Source organism: Dendrobates tinctorius, unplaced genomic scaffold, assembly GCF_039654945.1.
Source record: "Dendrobates tinctorius isolate UK_male_01 unplaced genomic scaffold, ASM3965494v1 ptg000086l, whole genome shotgun sequence".
In the NCBI taxonomy this organism is placed as follows: domain Eukaryota; kingdom Metazoa; phylum Chordata; class Amphibia; order Anura; family Dendrobatidae; genus Dendrobates; species Dendrobates tinctorius.
This window is the reverse complement of record NW_027361754.1, coordinates 29882947-29900104: the sequence shown is the minus strand read 5'-3', so window position 1 is coordinate 29900104 and position 17158 is coordinate 29882947. Positions and strand designations below refer to the sequence as shown.

Here is a 17158-nt window from a genome sequence, read left to right as displayed (position 1 = left end):
ACAGCGAGATCGCTGATTGTGTGACGCCACAGCGATATCGCTGTGTGTGACATGTATCAGCGACCGGCCCCCCTGCCGGTTATCGCTGATCGCGCTCGAACGTCTTGGGACGTTTTTTTGATCGTTGGTCTCCCGCTGGCCAATGCGCATCGCTAAGAGCCGCGCGGCTCCTAGATACCCGCTGTTTACATTGGAAACCAGCTTGCTCGCTGGTCCTGATCGCTGTTGGGTCTGTCTATGTGATAGCTCACCAGCGATCAGCTATGTCCCAGCGATCCCATCCACATCGGATCGTTGGTGGGATCGCTGGGACATTGAAGTGTGTAACGGGGCCTTTACATTCAGTTCTCCCTCTTTGCTTTTGACAAAAGTTCTACAGCAGCTGCAGTGTTCCAAATGATACAAAACACACATTGCAGATGGTGCAAATCTTTATGAAGTTGCATGAGTTTCTCTTTATATCAGTGGTGAACAGGATTATCCTCCTTAATCTTCAAAATGTTGCGATAAGAAATAATGTCCCGTTTGCCATAAATGATAAAGATTATTATTAGTCATCCCGGTAGTCTGAGCTCAGTCTGCTTCATTTAAGCACTCACTGATGTTCTTTATTCTTTACAATGTATTGTATAGTATCACATAGAAAACTTTTATAACCATATTGGATCAATTTGTAGAATTCTTGGCCTATTTTCATCCATTTAATGATGCGTCCTCCAAAAAAAATAAGATCAAATCATTGAATGGTAGAAAAGTTTAAAGTGTAACTGCATTTTCACAAAACTCTTGATATATAATAGAGAAGTCATAGGTTTTGATCAGTGGAGTCCTGGGACCGAGACCCTCACCGTTTCTTAAGGTAAAGGGAAGAAGTGTTCAGTCGTGCTTTGTCTCTACTTTTTAGATGAAGGAAGATTTATAAACTTCCTATGGATTGTCTTCAGTTTCGAAAGAGAAGAGCACTCAACAATTCTGCATCTTGGTTTTCGTAATCGGTGGAGGTCTCAACACTCGAACTTCCATCAATCAGAACTTCTGGTTTGTCAAAAGTTTTAGAAAGTGCAAATACATTGTATCTACAGATGTGGTGCATATACCATATACGTGAGCCATAATTGTGCAAACTACTAATGTGTTCCTTAAAGTTTCAAAATGTTGGTGTGCCGTCTGCTACCATTTACAGCTTTTCGAAAATATTCAATTAATATATGAAATAATCAGATTTTTTTTATTATGTTGAATTAGGATTGCATGCCTGGCACAAGACCTGATACATTACCTTATCATTTTCTTAATTAGTCTGATTTTTGAAGCATTTCTAGAAGCGTTTCGAAGGAGCAAAAAATAATTTTACTACTACATTTAGGCATCAGTTTAAAATTAGAGTTTTTCCATCCATATTTGTATTTAATATTTGACCATAGACATATCCTATAGAGTTATACAAAAAATGAAGATTATCAGCAGTTTAGGAATTTTCTTTTTGTTGCAGCAAATTTTGTCGTCTTGTTTTGTGAATTTGTCTTAATGCTTGGAAAAAAATGAAACAAAGTTGCAAAAAATGAACATTAGACAAAGAAACATACAAGAGCATGATGTAAAATGACAAGAAGCCGTTCATTTAAAGAACATGGTTTTCGTCAATTTATATTATGTTCTTCTTGTATGTTTCTTTCTCTAATCTTTTTTTTTTTACTTTGTTTTATGTTTTTCCAAGTGATTAAACAAGTTCATGAAACAATAAGACAAAAAAAGTATATATTATTGTTTTGCTTGCTTTTTTAAACTTGCCACCCAAGCTCATCAGAAACTTAAGTCATACTAAAAATCCTAGAGTCTAATAGTTAGAAAACATTTTTTATTTTGCAGGTTATTAAGTTATTTAGTTTTTTAAATTAGACACTAAGAAAAAGTAGCTAAAATCAAAACGAGTAAATTGCGACAAAACCAAAGTTGAGGTCTGGAAATTGTTAAATGTTCCTGGATAATATGGATCGGGTGCAATAAAGTAATAAAACTGGCTTAAGAAATGTACTTATAAGTCAATGGACTGCATTTCCTTTCATTATATATATATTTACAAAAATGTAATTTGATTTTAATAAAAAAGGGAAACTTTTTTTTCTTCATACTTTTCTTTAACAAAAGTTAATTCCAGCTTCTGGCAAGAAAAAAAAGAGTAATAGCAACACAGGTCTAAACTAGTCAAGAATTGTGAAAAGTAAAAACATATATATTACCAAATGTTATGTGCTTCAACATATTATTAAGAGATACAACCTGGCCGTAGGTCAAGCTGAACAAATAAGCAGCCTGTCGCAGGTACCACTACATTTTTACTGCAGCCTTTACGGCACACATCTGTGATTGAGATATATACATTTTATTCTCAAAATATAGTTTTTATTTTTTCTGCTATATTTGAATGACGTTTTAGAACTCATCTATTTACTCACCAACACAAAGTCCAACCAACAGCAAAGAAAGTATGACCCTCGAACTCATCGTATACAACTTTTTGTTTCGGACAGTGATGTGTATTTATCCAGTATTCGTTGCGTTCAGCTATTTTTCTATTTTCCTTGCGTATTTTATTCTTGACTTCGATCCTTTTCACATTTATCTACTTTCTGTTTGCTGAACTGAATCTCTTTGATGTGTCAATCTCCTTGTCTTTGGGCTTCCTGTCTCTCGGAGGGGCATTGCTTCTCCTCCCCTCTTCGTGATCACTTTACCACCCCTATCTACGCAATTCGCATTGGGAACACATCACCTGCATTTTTCATATATGCGTAATACGAAAACCCAGAGATACAACCACATAGATTTTCCGATACCATTTTTTAAAAATAGGTCTTTCCGGAATCAAAAGACAATAAATGCTGCATAAGCAGGCCCTCCAAAAAACCAACACCTATTACTAAGCCATAGATTTTCATTGTATTCTTTTATTTACTGCTTTCCAAGGAGGTTGATTTATTTTAAAGAGGTTACCCAATTTCTGAAAAAGAAAAAAAAAAACAGCTGCGAATGATAAAACACAAAATAAACACTACTCAACTATCCAAACACCCTGAAGATCCAATGCACACACTCCGGTGGTCCACCCAGTCTTTGTTTGCAAGCGGTCAACATGTGACCACAGCCTAGACCTGATAAAGAGATATCAGTAGGCTCAAATCATTGTGAGTTATTATCTTTTTGGTTAGCAATTAAAAGTTATCATCAGCTGATACCTGTCTATCTTTTGTATAGATATGGTTACGCCGGCTGAGCTTACCCTGTTGGGGCATAACTAAAGGGCCTTTTACACATAGCGAGATCGCTAGCGATCTCGCTAAAGCGTCACCAATTTTTTGACGCAACAGCAATATTGCTAGCGATCTCGCTTTGTGTGACACGTACCTGCGACTGACCCCCCCGCTGGATATCTCTGATCACGCTTGAATGTCCTGGGCCATTTTTTCCTCGTTGGCATCCCGCTGACGCTGACTAGTGACGCATGGACGCAGGCGGAAGTCGTCATCATCGCTGCGGTGTGACAGGTAAGGGCGACTGCCGACGGATCGCTTATAGCTGCTGCGTCGCTGGTGAGATCTGCCTGTTTGGCAGCTCACTAGCGACCATTTAGCGATGCACCACCGATCCTGACCAGGTCGTATCATTGTCGGGATCCCTGGTGCATCACTAAATGTAACGGGACCCTAAGCGACTACCTGGCTCTTCACTAGAGCCTCTGGTGGTGAGGTTAGGCTTGAGCCTCAGGTAGCCACCAGGTACCACTCAAGGGCAGTCCCTGGTACTGCAGCATCTGACCCCAAGGGTCAGGGACGCAGGTACAGACTCAGAGTGTCAGGCAGGACAGGATCAGGATCACAAGCAGTATGCATACTGGTGCTGGTTCAGACAGAACGGGTGTTCAGGTTCGGACAGAATGACTGGTTTTGACAGAACGGGTTTAGGTTCTGGATCACTGAACAGGTACTGGTACAGAATCGAAGAACGGATTCAGTTACAGGAACCTGATAACGAACTAGTAGGCTGAAGACATGTACGTGATCCGACCTGGGGGTGGTCCCTTTTTCGCCGCCGCGAACAGACTTGAGACAGAAACTGATGTGCGTTGAACAGGTCCTCTTTATTGGCCGTCCTCTCGTCGACTGCAACACCACACAGCATCTGCACGACAACTTCCACGCACAGACCCGGGTACCTTTCACCTTCTTCTCTTTCCTCTTATAGAGACGTCTCTCGCGTTTTTTTCACTGTAGCTGCCATTAGGCCCACGGTGTTAGGAACAGCGGAACGCACTAAATAAAAGTAGATATAAAGTGCGTTCGCCGCTCGGGGTCCACTGTGCAGTAGGTGAAATCACCACTGCTAGGTGGTGGCAGGAGCAATATGGCGGAATTGCACACAGGGTTAAACTCCACCCAGGTGTGCAGAGCAATCTCAGTTAAACTCACGGAGATGCCAAAAGTACAAACACAAATAACTGAGCCTGTTGTAGTCACAGAACTCAGTAAAAAACGCACACACGGTATACGGTCACAGGAGTAGCCCAAGACGGCGGCACTATGTCCGTCTAGACCTACCATGTGCACGGCGTTACAACTGCAAACGCAAAGGAGGCTGCTACTGCAGCGCGGCGTGGACACTGCCGCCAAACAACAAAGGCAAGGCGCAAGCGCAATGTTGGACGCTAGCAGCTGTGCGAGTTGAAGCAGAGGAGCGCTGGCGCTGAAACTAACTCAGTCCCTATTCACATGCGTAATATCAGAGGGAAGGGGTTTCAAATGAGTCAGTCACCAGAATCATGCATCCAGATCTCTGAGATGGACCAATGAGAACTGGAGCGGGACCTGAGCACATGACTCCCGATCTCCAATTGGAGATCGTCCCATGAGCATGCCCAGTAAGAGGACAGAAGGACTTAGCCTCAGGAGAGATTTGCTGCAAGGCAATCTCCTCTGCAGTGGCAAAATAGGAGGATCTGGATCCCTGCTGAGTAAATGCAGGAATCCGACTCCTAACACACGGCCACAGCGCTTCCCCTGTCCGAGTCTGTCTGTCTGGTACCCCCGGGCTTTCTCTGTCCTGTGGCTCTCCTGTCAGGGCCACCCCCATGACTGTCTTTCTCCTCAGTCCCTTCCAGAGCTTCCTCTTCTGTCTGTCTCTCCCTTCTGTCTCCTCTTCTCATGAGCTCCTCCTCCTGGACTGGCTACCTTCTGGAACTCTCTCTGCCTTCTTTTATTCCCCTCCCTGGGAATTCCTCTCTAGAGCTCCTGTAACTCCACCCCCCATGACTCTGCGGTTTCTTAGCCTTAAGCTGTTGTTAAGCCCTTTCCTCACTGCTCCCTGCTTCCATCTTGTGGCCAAACTTCAGTACTGCACCGTCTCCCTTTCCTGCTGTTCTTGGTCTCCCCCTAGTGGAGACCATCTTCTACTGTCTCTAGCTGTCTCCCCACACACATGTACAGCAGTTCACGTCAAGCACTTTTACTGCACATTTTACATTTACCTTACTGCTACAGACAGGTCCATAGGTCAGTCCACTTCCCTACAGGCACACTAGGGACTGAAGTTGATCAGGTACCTCCCTACAGGGGAGGGTGCCTTAAATACCTAAAGGCTCCCAGCTACAAGCTGTGGACACTTCCGGATTGCGCGTGCTGCCTCTTTAAGAAGCAGGAAGCGCGCATCCTAAGTGCGCTGCCAGGAGATCTGTGTGATGTGCACAGGCCCTGGAAGCCAGAAACCGCAGCAGGAGTTGGAGCAGGACACGCTGCAGTGTCCCTGGAGAGGGTAAGGAACCATGCAAGGATGCCGGCATATTATAATTATCCATTTGTTAAACAGGATGTTCGGGCTCGCCATCCGTCTTCTCTGGCAAACACCTCCTTGTTCCTGTGAACATTGGTCTCAAAAATTGACATATCCCTTCTTTTTCCATATAGAAAAAAAACATGTTGAAAACACTCCATGTTTACTATACTGGTACGTACACATGGCGTCTTTTGCTTAGAATCTGACTGAAAAATCACTGCATAAAATGATCATAATGCCCAGTAATGCCAAAACGTTATTGCTGGGTACAGGTTCAATCTTTTATCACTTCCGTTTTGGGTTTCGGAAACCCTGGAATGGTTAAATGAAGTGACATGTTCACTCTTCAGGCGGCTGCCGGCTCTCTACATACTTTACAGTAAAAGACGCTAATGGTGGAGCTACCGCAAGAATGATGGCAAAGTCACTTCAGCAAAAACTACCACTGGTGTTTTCCTGAAACAGCTTCACCTGGTTAAACTCGGTGGCTGCACCGGCATCTACAAGGTGCCATGAGCACATAGCCTAATAGTGTTTTCCTAAAACCACATAAAAATGCTAGAAAAAAGCACCGCCCCACGGATTTTAGCTGTGTTTTCCTATTGAAATGAATAGGTAAGAGTATTTGAAACTGTTTTTTTGTGAGTTTTGGAGCAGAATCCGCTCCAAAATGCACATAAAAGATACTCTGTGTGAAGAAGTCCTTTGGCCCGGTTTAACATATCCGCTGCTCGTGGACCATACTCGGATCTGGACGAACTCTGTATCTACTGACCGGTGTTAACTGCCTCTCATAGGCATGTATGACGTGTAAAACCGGTGCAAGGCAGAACTCAGAAAAATGGCAAAATCGAAAACACTGTCCAGCAATTTAATTTACAGTGGCTTGCAAAAGTATTCACCCCCTTGGCTGTTTTTTTTTTTTTTTTACACATTACAACCTGTGTTTAAATATTTTTGTAATTCGATTTGTGTGTGATTCATAAATAAATAGTCTAAGTTAGTGAAGGTAAGTGAGAAAAATATAGCCATAAATTATATTTATGGGATAAAATATATAAAAACTGGCATGTGTCACCCCTTTTGGTATGAAGCCCCTAAACATTTCTGCTGCAAACAATTCCCTTCATAAGTCACATGCTTAGTGACAGGATGTCCCCCTGTGTGCAATGTAGGGATTCGCTCTGGTAGGTAATGGCAGGGCTGCAGTAACGAGGCAACACACAGGCTTAAAGAATAATTTCAGTGGTTTAATGTCACGTTGCAAACAGCAGGCTAACAGAAAATAAGGGAAAAACATAAATGTACTCCAGCTTGAAGAACCACTGGTCCCAGACTCACCCCTTGTACGGGACGGGCTTAACTAAGCGGCTTCCAGGTCCTGCGGCATCTGCCAGGTGCCATTCCCAGGGTTGTTGAGAGTCTGGCTGCTATAGTCCTGCAGCACGGGGATCCTGTATACAAGTTTAGCCTAAGTCCAGCCAAGTTCCTGTAACTTCCAGACACACACTCACCATGTGCCAAATACCAACCTCCATTACATAACCCATAACCCCTCCCACCGGTGAGGTAGACATCACATGGGTTGATCACGTGACTATGACATCATCGCAGGTCCTGTCTTTAGGAAAAGAAACGGCCAAATATTAATCTGCTGGGAGAAATGTATCTCCCATCCAGTAAAACACCCTTTACCGTACTACATACCTGCCTCCTATGTTCAACCCTAGAGGGGTGGACACATGACATACAGTGAACTCTATACAGGGCATCTGCATTCCCCTGTTGTCTGCCTGTTCTACTGAAAATTTTGCAGGGACAGAAACCACCTGGTGACTCGGGCATTCCTCTCCTTAGCTTGACACATCCACATAAGAGGGGAATGATCTGTCACCAACCGAAATGTTCTCCCCATGCAAATAGTAGCGCAATGACTCCAGTGCCCACTTGATGGCCAGGCACTCTCTCTCCACAATACTGTACCTGGTTTCAGCTGGGGTAAGCTTCCGGCAGAGCTCGGAAGGGAAGCAGCTCCATTTGACTTTTTTGGCTGGAATTGAGATCGGACACCATGTCGCGTTTGGAAAGCCCCTGATGTACCTAAACAGTGGAATCCCCCACAAGTGACCCCATTTTGGAAACTAGACCCCCTAAGGAACTTATCTAGATGTGTGGTGAGCACTTTGAACTCCCCCAGTGCTTCACAGAAGTTTATAACGCCCGGGCGTGAAAATAAAAAAATCTTATTTTTTCCACAAACATGATCATTTAGTCCCCATTTTTTGTATTTTCCCAAGGGTACCAGGAGAAAATGGACCCCAAAAGTTGTTGTTCAATTTGTCCTGAGTACACTGATACCCCATATGTGGGAGAAAACTACTGTATGGGCACACGTCGGGGCTTGGAAGGGAAGTAGTGACGTTTTGGAATGCTGACTTTGATGGAATGGTCTGCGGGTATCATGTTGCCTTTGGAGAGCCCCTGATGTACCTAAACAGTGGAAACCCCCCACAAAAGACACCATTTTGGAAACTATAACCACTAAGGAACTTATCTAGATGTGTGGTGAGCACTTTGAACCCCCAAGGGCTTCACAAAAGTTTATAATGCCCGGGTGTGAAAATAAAAAAATCATATTTTTTCCACAAACATGATCATTTAGTCCCCAATTTTTTTTATTTTCCCAAGGGTACCAGGAGAAAATGGACCCCAAAAGTTGTTGTCCAATTTGTCCTGAGTACCCTGATACCCCATATGTGGGAGAAAACTACTGTATGGGCACACGTCGGGGCTCGGAAGGGAAGTAGTGACGTTTTGGAATGCTGACTTTGATGGAATGGTCTGCGGGTGTCATGTTGCCTTTGGAGAGCCCCTGATGTACCTAAACAGTGGAAACCCCTCACAAAGGACACCATTTTGGAAACTATACCCCCTAAGGAACTTTTCTAGATGTGTGGTGAGCACTTTGAACCCCCAAGGGCTTCACAGAAGTTTATAATGCCCGGGCGTGAAAATAAAAACATTTTATTTTTTCCACAAACATGATCAGTTAGTCCCCAATTTTTTTATTTTCCCAAGGGTACCAGGATGCTCTTCCCCGTTAACCTCCTGAGACAGCATGGCACCGAGCCCTATCTCAGAGACATCAGTCTGCAAAACAAACTCTCTTTTGAAATTTGGAGTGATCAGGAGTCAGGACTGGTGTACCACACAGTACCTCTTTCAACTTTGTAAAGGCCCCCTCTAACTGATCATTCCAGTGGACCATCACAGATTTCTTTCCTTTTAAGCAGTCTGTTAAAGGCGCGGACAGGGTTACAAAGTTGGGAATGAACCGCCTGTAATATCCCACCAAACCTAAAAAGGCTGTTACCTGTTTTGTTGTGAGAGGACGGGGCCAGTTCTGGATTGCCTCCACTTTGTTTACTTGAGGATTGAGAACTCTCCCAATGACGTAACCCAAGTACCGAGCTTCCTCCAACCCTATGGAACCCTTCTTTGGGTTGGCAGTTAGCCCTGCTTGTTGCAGAGAGTCTATCACTGCCTGTACTTTTGCTAAGTGACTTTCCCAGTCTGAGCTGTACACAATAATATCATTTAGATAGGCTGAGGCATAGCGGCGATGGGGACGGAGAACAATATCCATTAACGCCTTATACTGGAACAGCTCCTCGGGCGTTACAAAAGCCATTTTTTCCTTCGCCGCATCTGTTATGGGTACCTGCCAATAACCTTTTGTGAGGTCCAGAGTTGTAAAATACCGTGCCTGCCCAAATCGCTCTATCAACTCGTCAACCCAGGGCATGGGGTAGGCGTCAAACTTTGAAATGTCATTAAGCTTTCTAAAATCATTATATAATCTTAGAGACCCATCAGGTTTGGGTATTAGGACTATTGGGCTGGCCCACTCACTTTGGGACTCTTCTATGACCCCTAACTGTAGCATAGTTTTCACCTCTTCCGCGCTTCCGAGATGGCTTGTCGTCGGGCCTCAGGCACCCGATATGGCTTTAGTCGGACTTTGGCCTGTGGCTCCGTGACAATGTCATGCTGGATTAGGGAGGTGCGTCCGGGGAGATCCGAAAAAATATCTGTATTTCGGCTAATGAACTCCCGGACCTCCTGAACCTGTCTAGAAGACAAAGTATCTGCAATTTTGACTGTGGGTTGGGCTTCTCCTGCCTCGCCCCGAGGTAATGGAGCCTTCTCCATCTGAAACGCAGGCAGCAGACTATCCCCATCAAGGTTTTCTCTATCTTTCCATGGTTTAAGCAAATTAACATGGTAAACCTGTTCTGGCATTCTCTGTCCTGGCTGGTGTACCTTGTAATCTACTGGCCCCACCTTTTCCATGATCTCGTAGGGTCCCTGCCACCTTGCAAGGAATTTGCTTTCTACGGTAGGTAAAAGTACCAACACCCGATCGCCAGGGCTAAATGTTCTTACCCGAGCCTCCCGCTTATAGACCCGACTCTGTGACTGTTGTGCTGCCTCCATATGTTCCCGGACTAAGGGTAGGTGTGGCGCCCCCAGGAGTATGGTCGCCACAGTAGCTTTTCCTTCCTCCAGGGAGGGTAATGCCAGGCTTGGGAGCAGTGAAGGGTCTCTCTCGCAGTTAACCTATACATGCAACACAGTTCCACTCTAGGCCAGCAGGGGGGACTCTGAACTGAAATTAAGGGGAGGAGTGCTCTCTGAGGGCCAGGAGGAAGGAGTAGTTAGTTAGCGTGAGGAGGGTGAAGTGTGCAGACGTGAAGGGAAGAAGCGCGGAGATCGAGCAGAGAGGAAAGGCTCATCTCCAATGAGAGCGCATGAACTGGAGCCTGGTCTCCACGGTTGTATGGATACTAATGGTCCTGCAACAGACACCAGAGGAGTAGGAGGCTGTAAATGCATTACCCCCATCTAAGACTCAGAGGCACAACTGCACGGAGTGAGCCAAGAGAGGAATAGCGGCTACAGCTGTCTGCCATACGAGGAGTGCTAGTAGAGAAGAATTGGGAGGAACTTCAGTGTAACTCAGTACTAGAAGTACTTCACTCAAATAAGCACTAGGAAGGAGACTGCACAGCCCATCTGCAGTGAGAGATTCCCTGAGTTGCTTCCAGGCTAGCCTGCTCCAGTACACCATCTGTAATCAGGACCCTGGACTGCATTTATCAAGTAAAGGTACAGAAATTTCACCCCGCTGTGTCTTTGCCTGCTTTCCACCCTTCCGGCCCCACTACATCCCTGTGCCAACCACATCTACACTGCCCTGGGACTACAGCTTCACCTGTGGGGAGCTTTTACATCTTTGTTGCACCATACCATCAGTCCCAGCGGATCTGCATGCAGCGATGGCTTAACACCTCCCTTGCCGAACACCACAGGTGGCGTCACGAACTATTCATTTAATCAATTACGTTCCACCATTTCAATTCCCCCATTACTTGGGCGCCCAGGGCCACGGACCGGGTCACCGCCGCTGTGACACATCCCGCTGACACCGGCCCGGTACCGAGTACCCCACAGCCCTGGGAGGGCGACCCAATTTGGCGTTACGAACAGGATTATGGAGCCCGGTATCCCCAGGTCCTGTGTGCCAGAGACTGTTGTGTGTTATAGACTGTGTGCGAAATTGGCACCATTGCCATTATCCCGCTGATTGGCGCGCGTGGGAAGAAAAGGGGCAGGCCTTTGTGGGAGGAGCCTGCCGGAGAGCGGGAAGTAGTGAGGTCCCGCGCGGGAAGAGGAAAAAGCGCGCGAGATGTGGGAGGAGCTGAGGCCTAGAGCTCGGAGCATCGGGCCTGCGAAGCGTCCACCAGTAAGCTCACACGACCCCCGGCCCTGGCTAACGTTAACTGGGGGGAAGAGAATGTCTGTGCCACGCAGCAATGCAGCGGCGGACGCCGCCGCCAACCCCTCAGCGCCGCAAGGAGTAGCGCCCACCGCAGCGGTCCCCATAATGCCGCTGTCCATTCCCTACATACCGGGAGAGGCCTGGCTACCGCAGTACTCAGGTGAGTCCCATACCCTGAGTGAATTTAAGGAAAGACTGTGCAGTTTGTTCGAGGTGTATCCTCTATCGGAAAGCCAGAAGGTGAACATTCTGATTGGGCAGCTAACAGGTGCAGCACAGAGAGAAGTAAAAGCCTGGGAGGGCGACCCATAGGAATGTCTCCATTCTTTCTTGCATTTTTGCAACATGTTCTATCATACTTTTGTGGGGGGTAGGTTGGTTCTCCCAGGCCTCTTTGGCTATATCGAGTAAGCCTCGGGGATGTCTGTCATACAATAGTTCAAAGCGCGAGAACCCCGTAGATGCCTGAGGCACCTCCCGCACTGCAAACAACAAATATGGCAATAAGAGATCCCAGTCTTTCCCATCATTGGAAACTGCCTTTTTTAACATGCTTTTCAGCGTCTTATTGAACCTTTCTACCAGACGGTCTGTTTGAGGATGATAGACCGATGTACGCAACTGCTCAACATTTAGCATTTGGTAGAGTTCCTTCATATTTTTTACATAAAGGGGATTCCCTGGTCTGTTAAAATCTCTTGAGGAATTCCCACCCACGAAAACATACCCATGAGTTCCTTTGCTATAAGCTTAGCTGATGTGTGGCGCAGAGGAATGGCCTCAGGATATCGGGTAGCATAATCTAGAACTACCAGGATGTGTTGGTGTCCCCTTGCTGAATTGAGAGGCCCCACCAGATCCATTGCACTCTCGAAGGGTACCTCTATAATTGACAAAGGCACCAAAGGACTCCGAAAATGAGGCTGGGGACTTGTTACCTGGCACACTGGACAGGTATTACAGTACCGTTTAACTTCTTCATGGACCCCTAGCCAGTAGAACCGCTGCTGAATTCGGTCTAGGGTTTTCTTTTGGCCCAAATGCCCACAAAGTACTGTACATGTGCATGCGCTAACTCCACTACCAGCCTACGATATGTCTGGAGGTACGAGTAACTGTTCTACCAGTTCCCCTCGTATTTTTTCCACTCGGTACAACAAACCTTGGTATAGCTCAAAGCGTGGCAGCACTGTAGCTGCCCCAGGCTGTTGGGGTTCCCCATTGACAAACAATACATTTTCTCTGGCCCGGGCCAAAGTAGGGTCTCGGAGTTGCGCCGTACCAAAATTGTCACCTGACACATTCAAGTCTGACAACTCGGGTCCCTGAAGGAGCTGCAGAGTTCCCAAGCACTGACTGGGGTATCTGTCCATATGACCACAATAAGCTGTACGCTAGACAGAGTTGGCCTTTATGGAAGAGTGGGAAGAAAAAAGCCTTTACTTACACACAAAAATTGTAAGTCTTGTTTTGAGTCTTCCAAAAGATATGTGGGAGACTCCTAAAATATATCAAATAAGGTAATGTGGTCAGATGAGACCAAAATTGAAATTATTAACCACCAAGGTAAACGCTATGTCTGGCACCAAACTAACACAGCTCATCACCCCAAGAACACCATCCCCACTGAGAAACATGGTGGTGGAAGCATTATGTTGTGGAGATGTTTTTCGGAAACAGGGAAAATGGTCTGAGTCAAGGAGAAGATGGATGGTGTGAAATACAGGGATATTCTTTAACAAAACCTGTTTCAATCTGTCAGTGATTTGAGAGTGGGATGGAGGTTCACGTTTCAACAAGGCAATGACCCAAAGCATACTACTAAAGCAACACTCAAGTGGTTTAACCCCTTAACCCCCAAGGGTGGTTTGCACATTCATGACCAGGCCAATTTTTACAATTCTGACCACTGTCCCTTTATGAGGTAATAACTCTGAAACGCTTCCATGGATCCTGGTGATTCTGACATTGTTTTCTCGTGACATATTGTACTTCATTTAAGTGGTAAAATTTCATTCAAATAACTTGCGTTTATTTGTGAAAAAAATGGAAATTTTGCAAAAAAATTTAAAATTTCGCAATTTTCCAACTTTGAATTTTGATGCCCTTAAATCACAGAGATACAGCACACAAAAAACTTAATAAGTAACATTTCCCACATGTTTACTTTACATCAGCACAATTTTGGAACAAAAATTTTTTTTTGTTAGGAAGTTATAAGGGTTAAAAGTTGACCAGCGATTTCTCATTTTAGCAACACCATTTTATTTTTACGGACCACATCACATTTGAAGCCACTTTGAGGTGTCTATATGATAGAAAATACCCAAAAGTGACACCATTAAAAAACTGCACCCCTTAAGGTGCTCAAAACCACATTCAAGACATTTATTAACCCTTCAGGTGCGTCACAGGAATTTTTTGAATATTTAAAAAAAAAAAATGAACATTTAACTTTTTTCACAAAAAAAATACTTCAGATTCAATTTTTTTATTTTACCAAGGGTAACAGGAGAAATTGGACTGCAAAAGTTATTGTGCAGTTTGTCCTGAGTACGCTGATACCTGATATGTGTGGGGGAACCACTGTTTCGGCGCATGGCAGAGCTCAGAAGGGAATGAGCGCCGTTTGACTTTTTCAATGCAAAATTGGCTGGAATTCAGATCGGACGCCATGTCACGTTTGGAGAGCCCCTGATGTACCTATACAGTGGAAACCCCCCACAAGTGACCCCATTTTGGAAACTAAACCCCCCAAGGAACTTGTCTAGATATGTGGTGAGAACTTTGAGCCCACAAGGGCTTCACAGAAGTTTATAACGTACAGCGGTACAATTAAAAAATCATATTTTTTCCACAAAAATGATCTTTTCACCCCCAATTTTTATTTTTCCAAGGGTAACAGGACCCTAAAAGTTATTGTGCAATTTGTCCTGAGTACGCTGATACCCCATATGTGGGTGTAAATGACTATTTGGGGGCATGGCAGAACTCAGAAGGGAAGCAGCGCCATTTGACTTTTTTGGCTGGAATTGAGATCGGACACCGTGTCGCGTTTGGAAAGCCCTGGCCCTGATGTACCAAAACAGTGAAAACCCCCAACAAATGACACTATTTTGGAAACTAGACCCCCCAAGGAACTTATCTAGATGTGTGGTGAGCACTTTGAACCCCCCCGTGCTTCACAGAAGTTTATAACGCCCGGGCGTGAAAATAAAAAAATCGTATTTTTTCCACAAACATGATCTTTTAGTCACCAATTTTTTTATTTTCCCAAGGGTACCAGGAGAAATTGGACCCCAAAGTTGTTGTCCAATTTGTCCTGAGTACGCTGATACCTCATATGTGGGAGAAAACTACTGTATGGGCACACGTCGGGGCTCGGAAGGGAAGTAGTGACGTTTTGGAATGCAGACTTTGATGGAATGGTCTGCGGGTGTCATGTGCGTTTGAAGAGCCCCTGATGTACCTAAACTATTGAAACTCCCCACAAGTGACCCCATTTTGGAAACTAGACCCCCCACAGAACTTATCTAGATGTGTGGTGAGCACTTTGAACCCCCAAGTGCTTCACAGAAGTTTATAACGCCCGGGCGTGAAAATATAAAAATCATTTTTTTTACACAAAAATGATATTTTTGCCCCCAACTTTTTATTTTCCTAAGGGTAACAGGAGAAATTGGACCCCAAAAGTTGTTTTGCAATTTGTCCTGAGTAGACTGATACCCCATATGTGGGGGTAAAACACTGTTTGGGCGCATGGCAGAGCTTGGAAGGGAAGGAGCGCCGTTTGACTTTTTCAACGCAGAATTGGCTGGAATTGAGATCAGACGCAATGTTGCGTTTGGAGAGCATCTGATGTGCCCAAACAGTGGAAACCCCCCAATTATAACTCCAACCCTAACCCCAACACACCCCAAACCCTAATCTCAGCCCTAACCCTAGCCCTAACCCTAGTCCTAACCCTAGCCCTAACCCAAGCCCTAAAGGGAAAATGGAAATAAATACATTTTCTTTTAATTTTATTATTTTTCCCTAACTAAGGGGGTGATAACGGGGGGTTTGATTTACTATTTATGGCGGTTTTTATGTTTGGCAGCTGTCGCACGCTAAAAGACGCTTTTTATTGTAAAAATAGTTTTTGCATCACCACATATTGAGAGCTATAATTTTTCCATATTTTGACCCACTGAGTCATGTGAGGTCTTATGTTTTGTGGGACGAGTTGACGTTTTTATTGGTATCATTTTCAGGCACGTGACATCTTTTGATCTCTTTTTATTCCGATTTTTGGGACGCAGAATGAGCAAAAACCAGCGTTTCATGGATTTCTTTTGGGGGTGCGTTTACACCGTTCCACCTGCGGTAAAATTGATAAAGCCCTTTTATTCTTTGGGTCAGTACGGTTACAGCGATACCTCATTTAGGTCTTTTTTTATGTTTTGGCGCTTTTATGCAATGAAAACAATTTTATATAAAAAATAATTATTTTTGCATCGCTTTATTCTGCGAGCTATAACTTTTTTATTTTTTTGCTGAAGATGCTGTATGGTGGCTCTTTTTTTGCGGGACAAGCTGACGTTTTCAGCAGTACCATGGATATTTATATGTGTCTTTTTGATCGCGCGTTATTGCACTTTTTGTTTGGTGGTATGATAATAAATCATTATTTTTTGCTTAGTTTTTTATTTTTACTTTTTAAGGGGTTCGATAAAGGGGTTAAGTAGTGGGACAGTTTCATAGGGCGGGTCGTTATGGATGCGGCGATACCAAATATGTGTACTTTTATTGTTTTTTTTTTATTTCCAAAAAATGAATTTATTAGGGAATTTTTTTTTTTAATTTATTTAGCGATTTTTAAAAAAATTATTTTTACACCTTTTTTTTAACTTTATTACATTGTCCCAGGGGGACATAGCTGTCATGTGACAGATCGCTGATCTTTCACATCACAGATCACTGTGACAGATCAGCGATCTGTCACAGGCACTGCACAGTGCAGGCACTGAGGAAGCCAGCTCCCTGCAGGCCCCCGAAGGTCCCCGTCGCCATCTTGGATTCGGGGACCTGCAGGGATAGAGCCCCCCCGCAGCAGCACTGCACATTGCGCTGCTGTGGGGGGCTCAGGGAAGCATGGAGGGAGCCCCCTCCCTGCCGATGCGTCCCTTTAACCCCCCGGTACACCGCGATCGTGTTTGATCGCAGTGTGCAAGGGGTTAACGTGTCGGGGCGGTCCGTGACCGCCCCTGACACATTGTGCTGGGTGTCAGCTGTGATAATCAGCTGACACCCAGCCGCGATCAGCGGCGCTCACCACGTGGGCGCCGCTGATCGCTGTGACGTACTATCCCGTCCCTGGGAATTAAGTCCCAGGGCACATGGACGGGATAGTACGTCACATGACAGAAAGGGGTTAAGGTGAAACATGTAAATATTCTGGAGTGGCAGAGTCAACGCCCAGACCTTAAATCTAATTTGAGAATCTGTGGT

At 44.8% G+C, this 17158-nt stretch overlaps 1 protein-coding gene across 3 annotated transcripts in view; it reads right to left on the bottom strand.

Annotated features, from left to right (window-relative positions):
- The window catches only part of CD3E (CD3 epsilon subunit of T-cell receptor complex), an 80628-nt gene that overhangs the window by 26614 nt on the left and 36856 nt on the right, over positions 1 to 17158 (bottom strand). The window contains exon 1 of one of the 3 annotated variants that reach the window (XM_073585260.1): positions 2457 to 2690. The exons of the other annotated variants lie outside the window; for them this stretch is intronic. Within the exon in view, the coding sequence (XP_073441361.1) occupies positions 2457 to 2505 (49 nt within the window). The 5' untranslated portion in view covers positions 2506 to 2690. Of the gene's footprint in view, positions 1 to 2456; positions 2691 to 17158 lie in introns of those variants that run through there. 3 annotated transcript variants of the gene reach the window in all.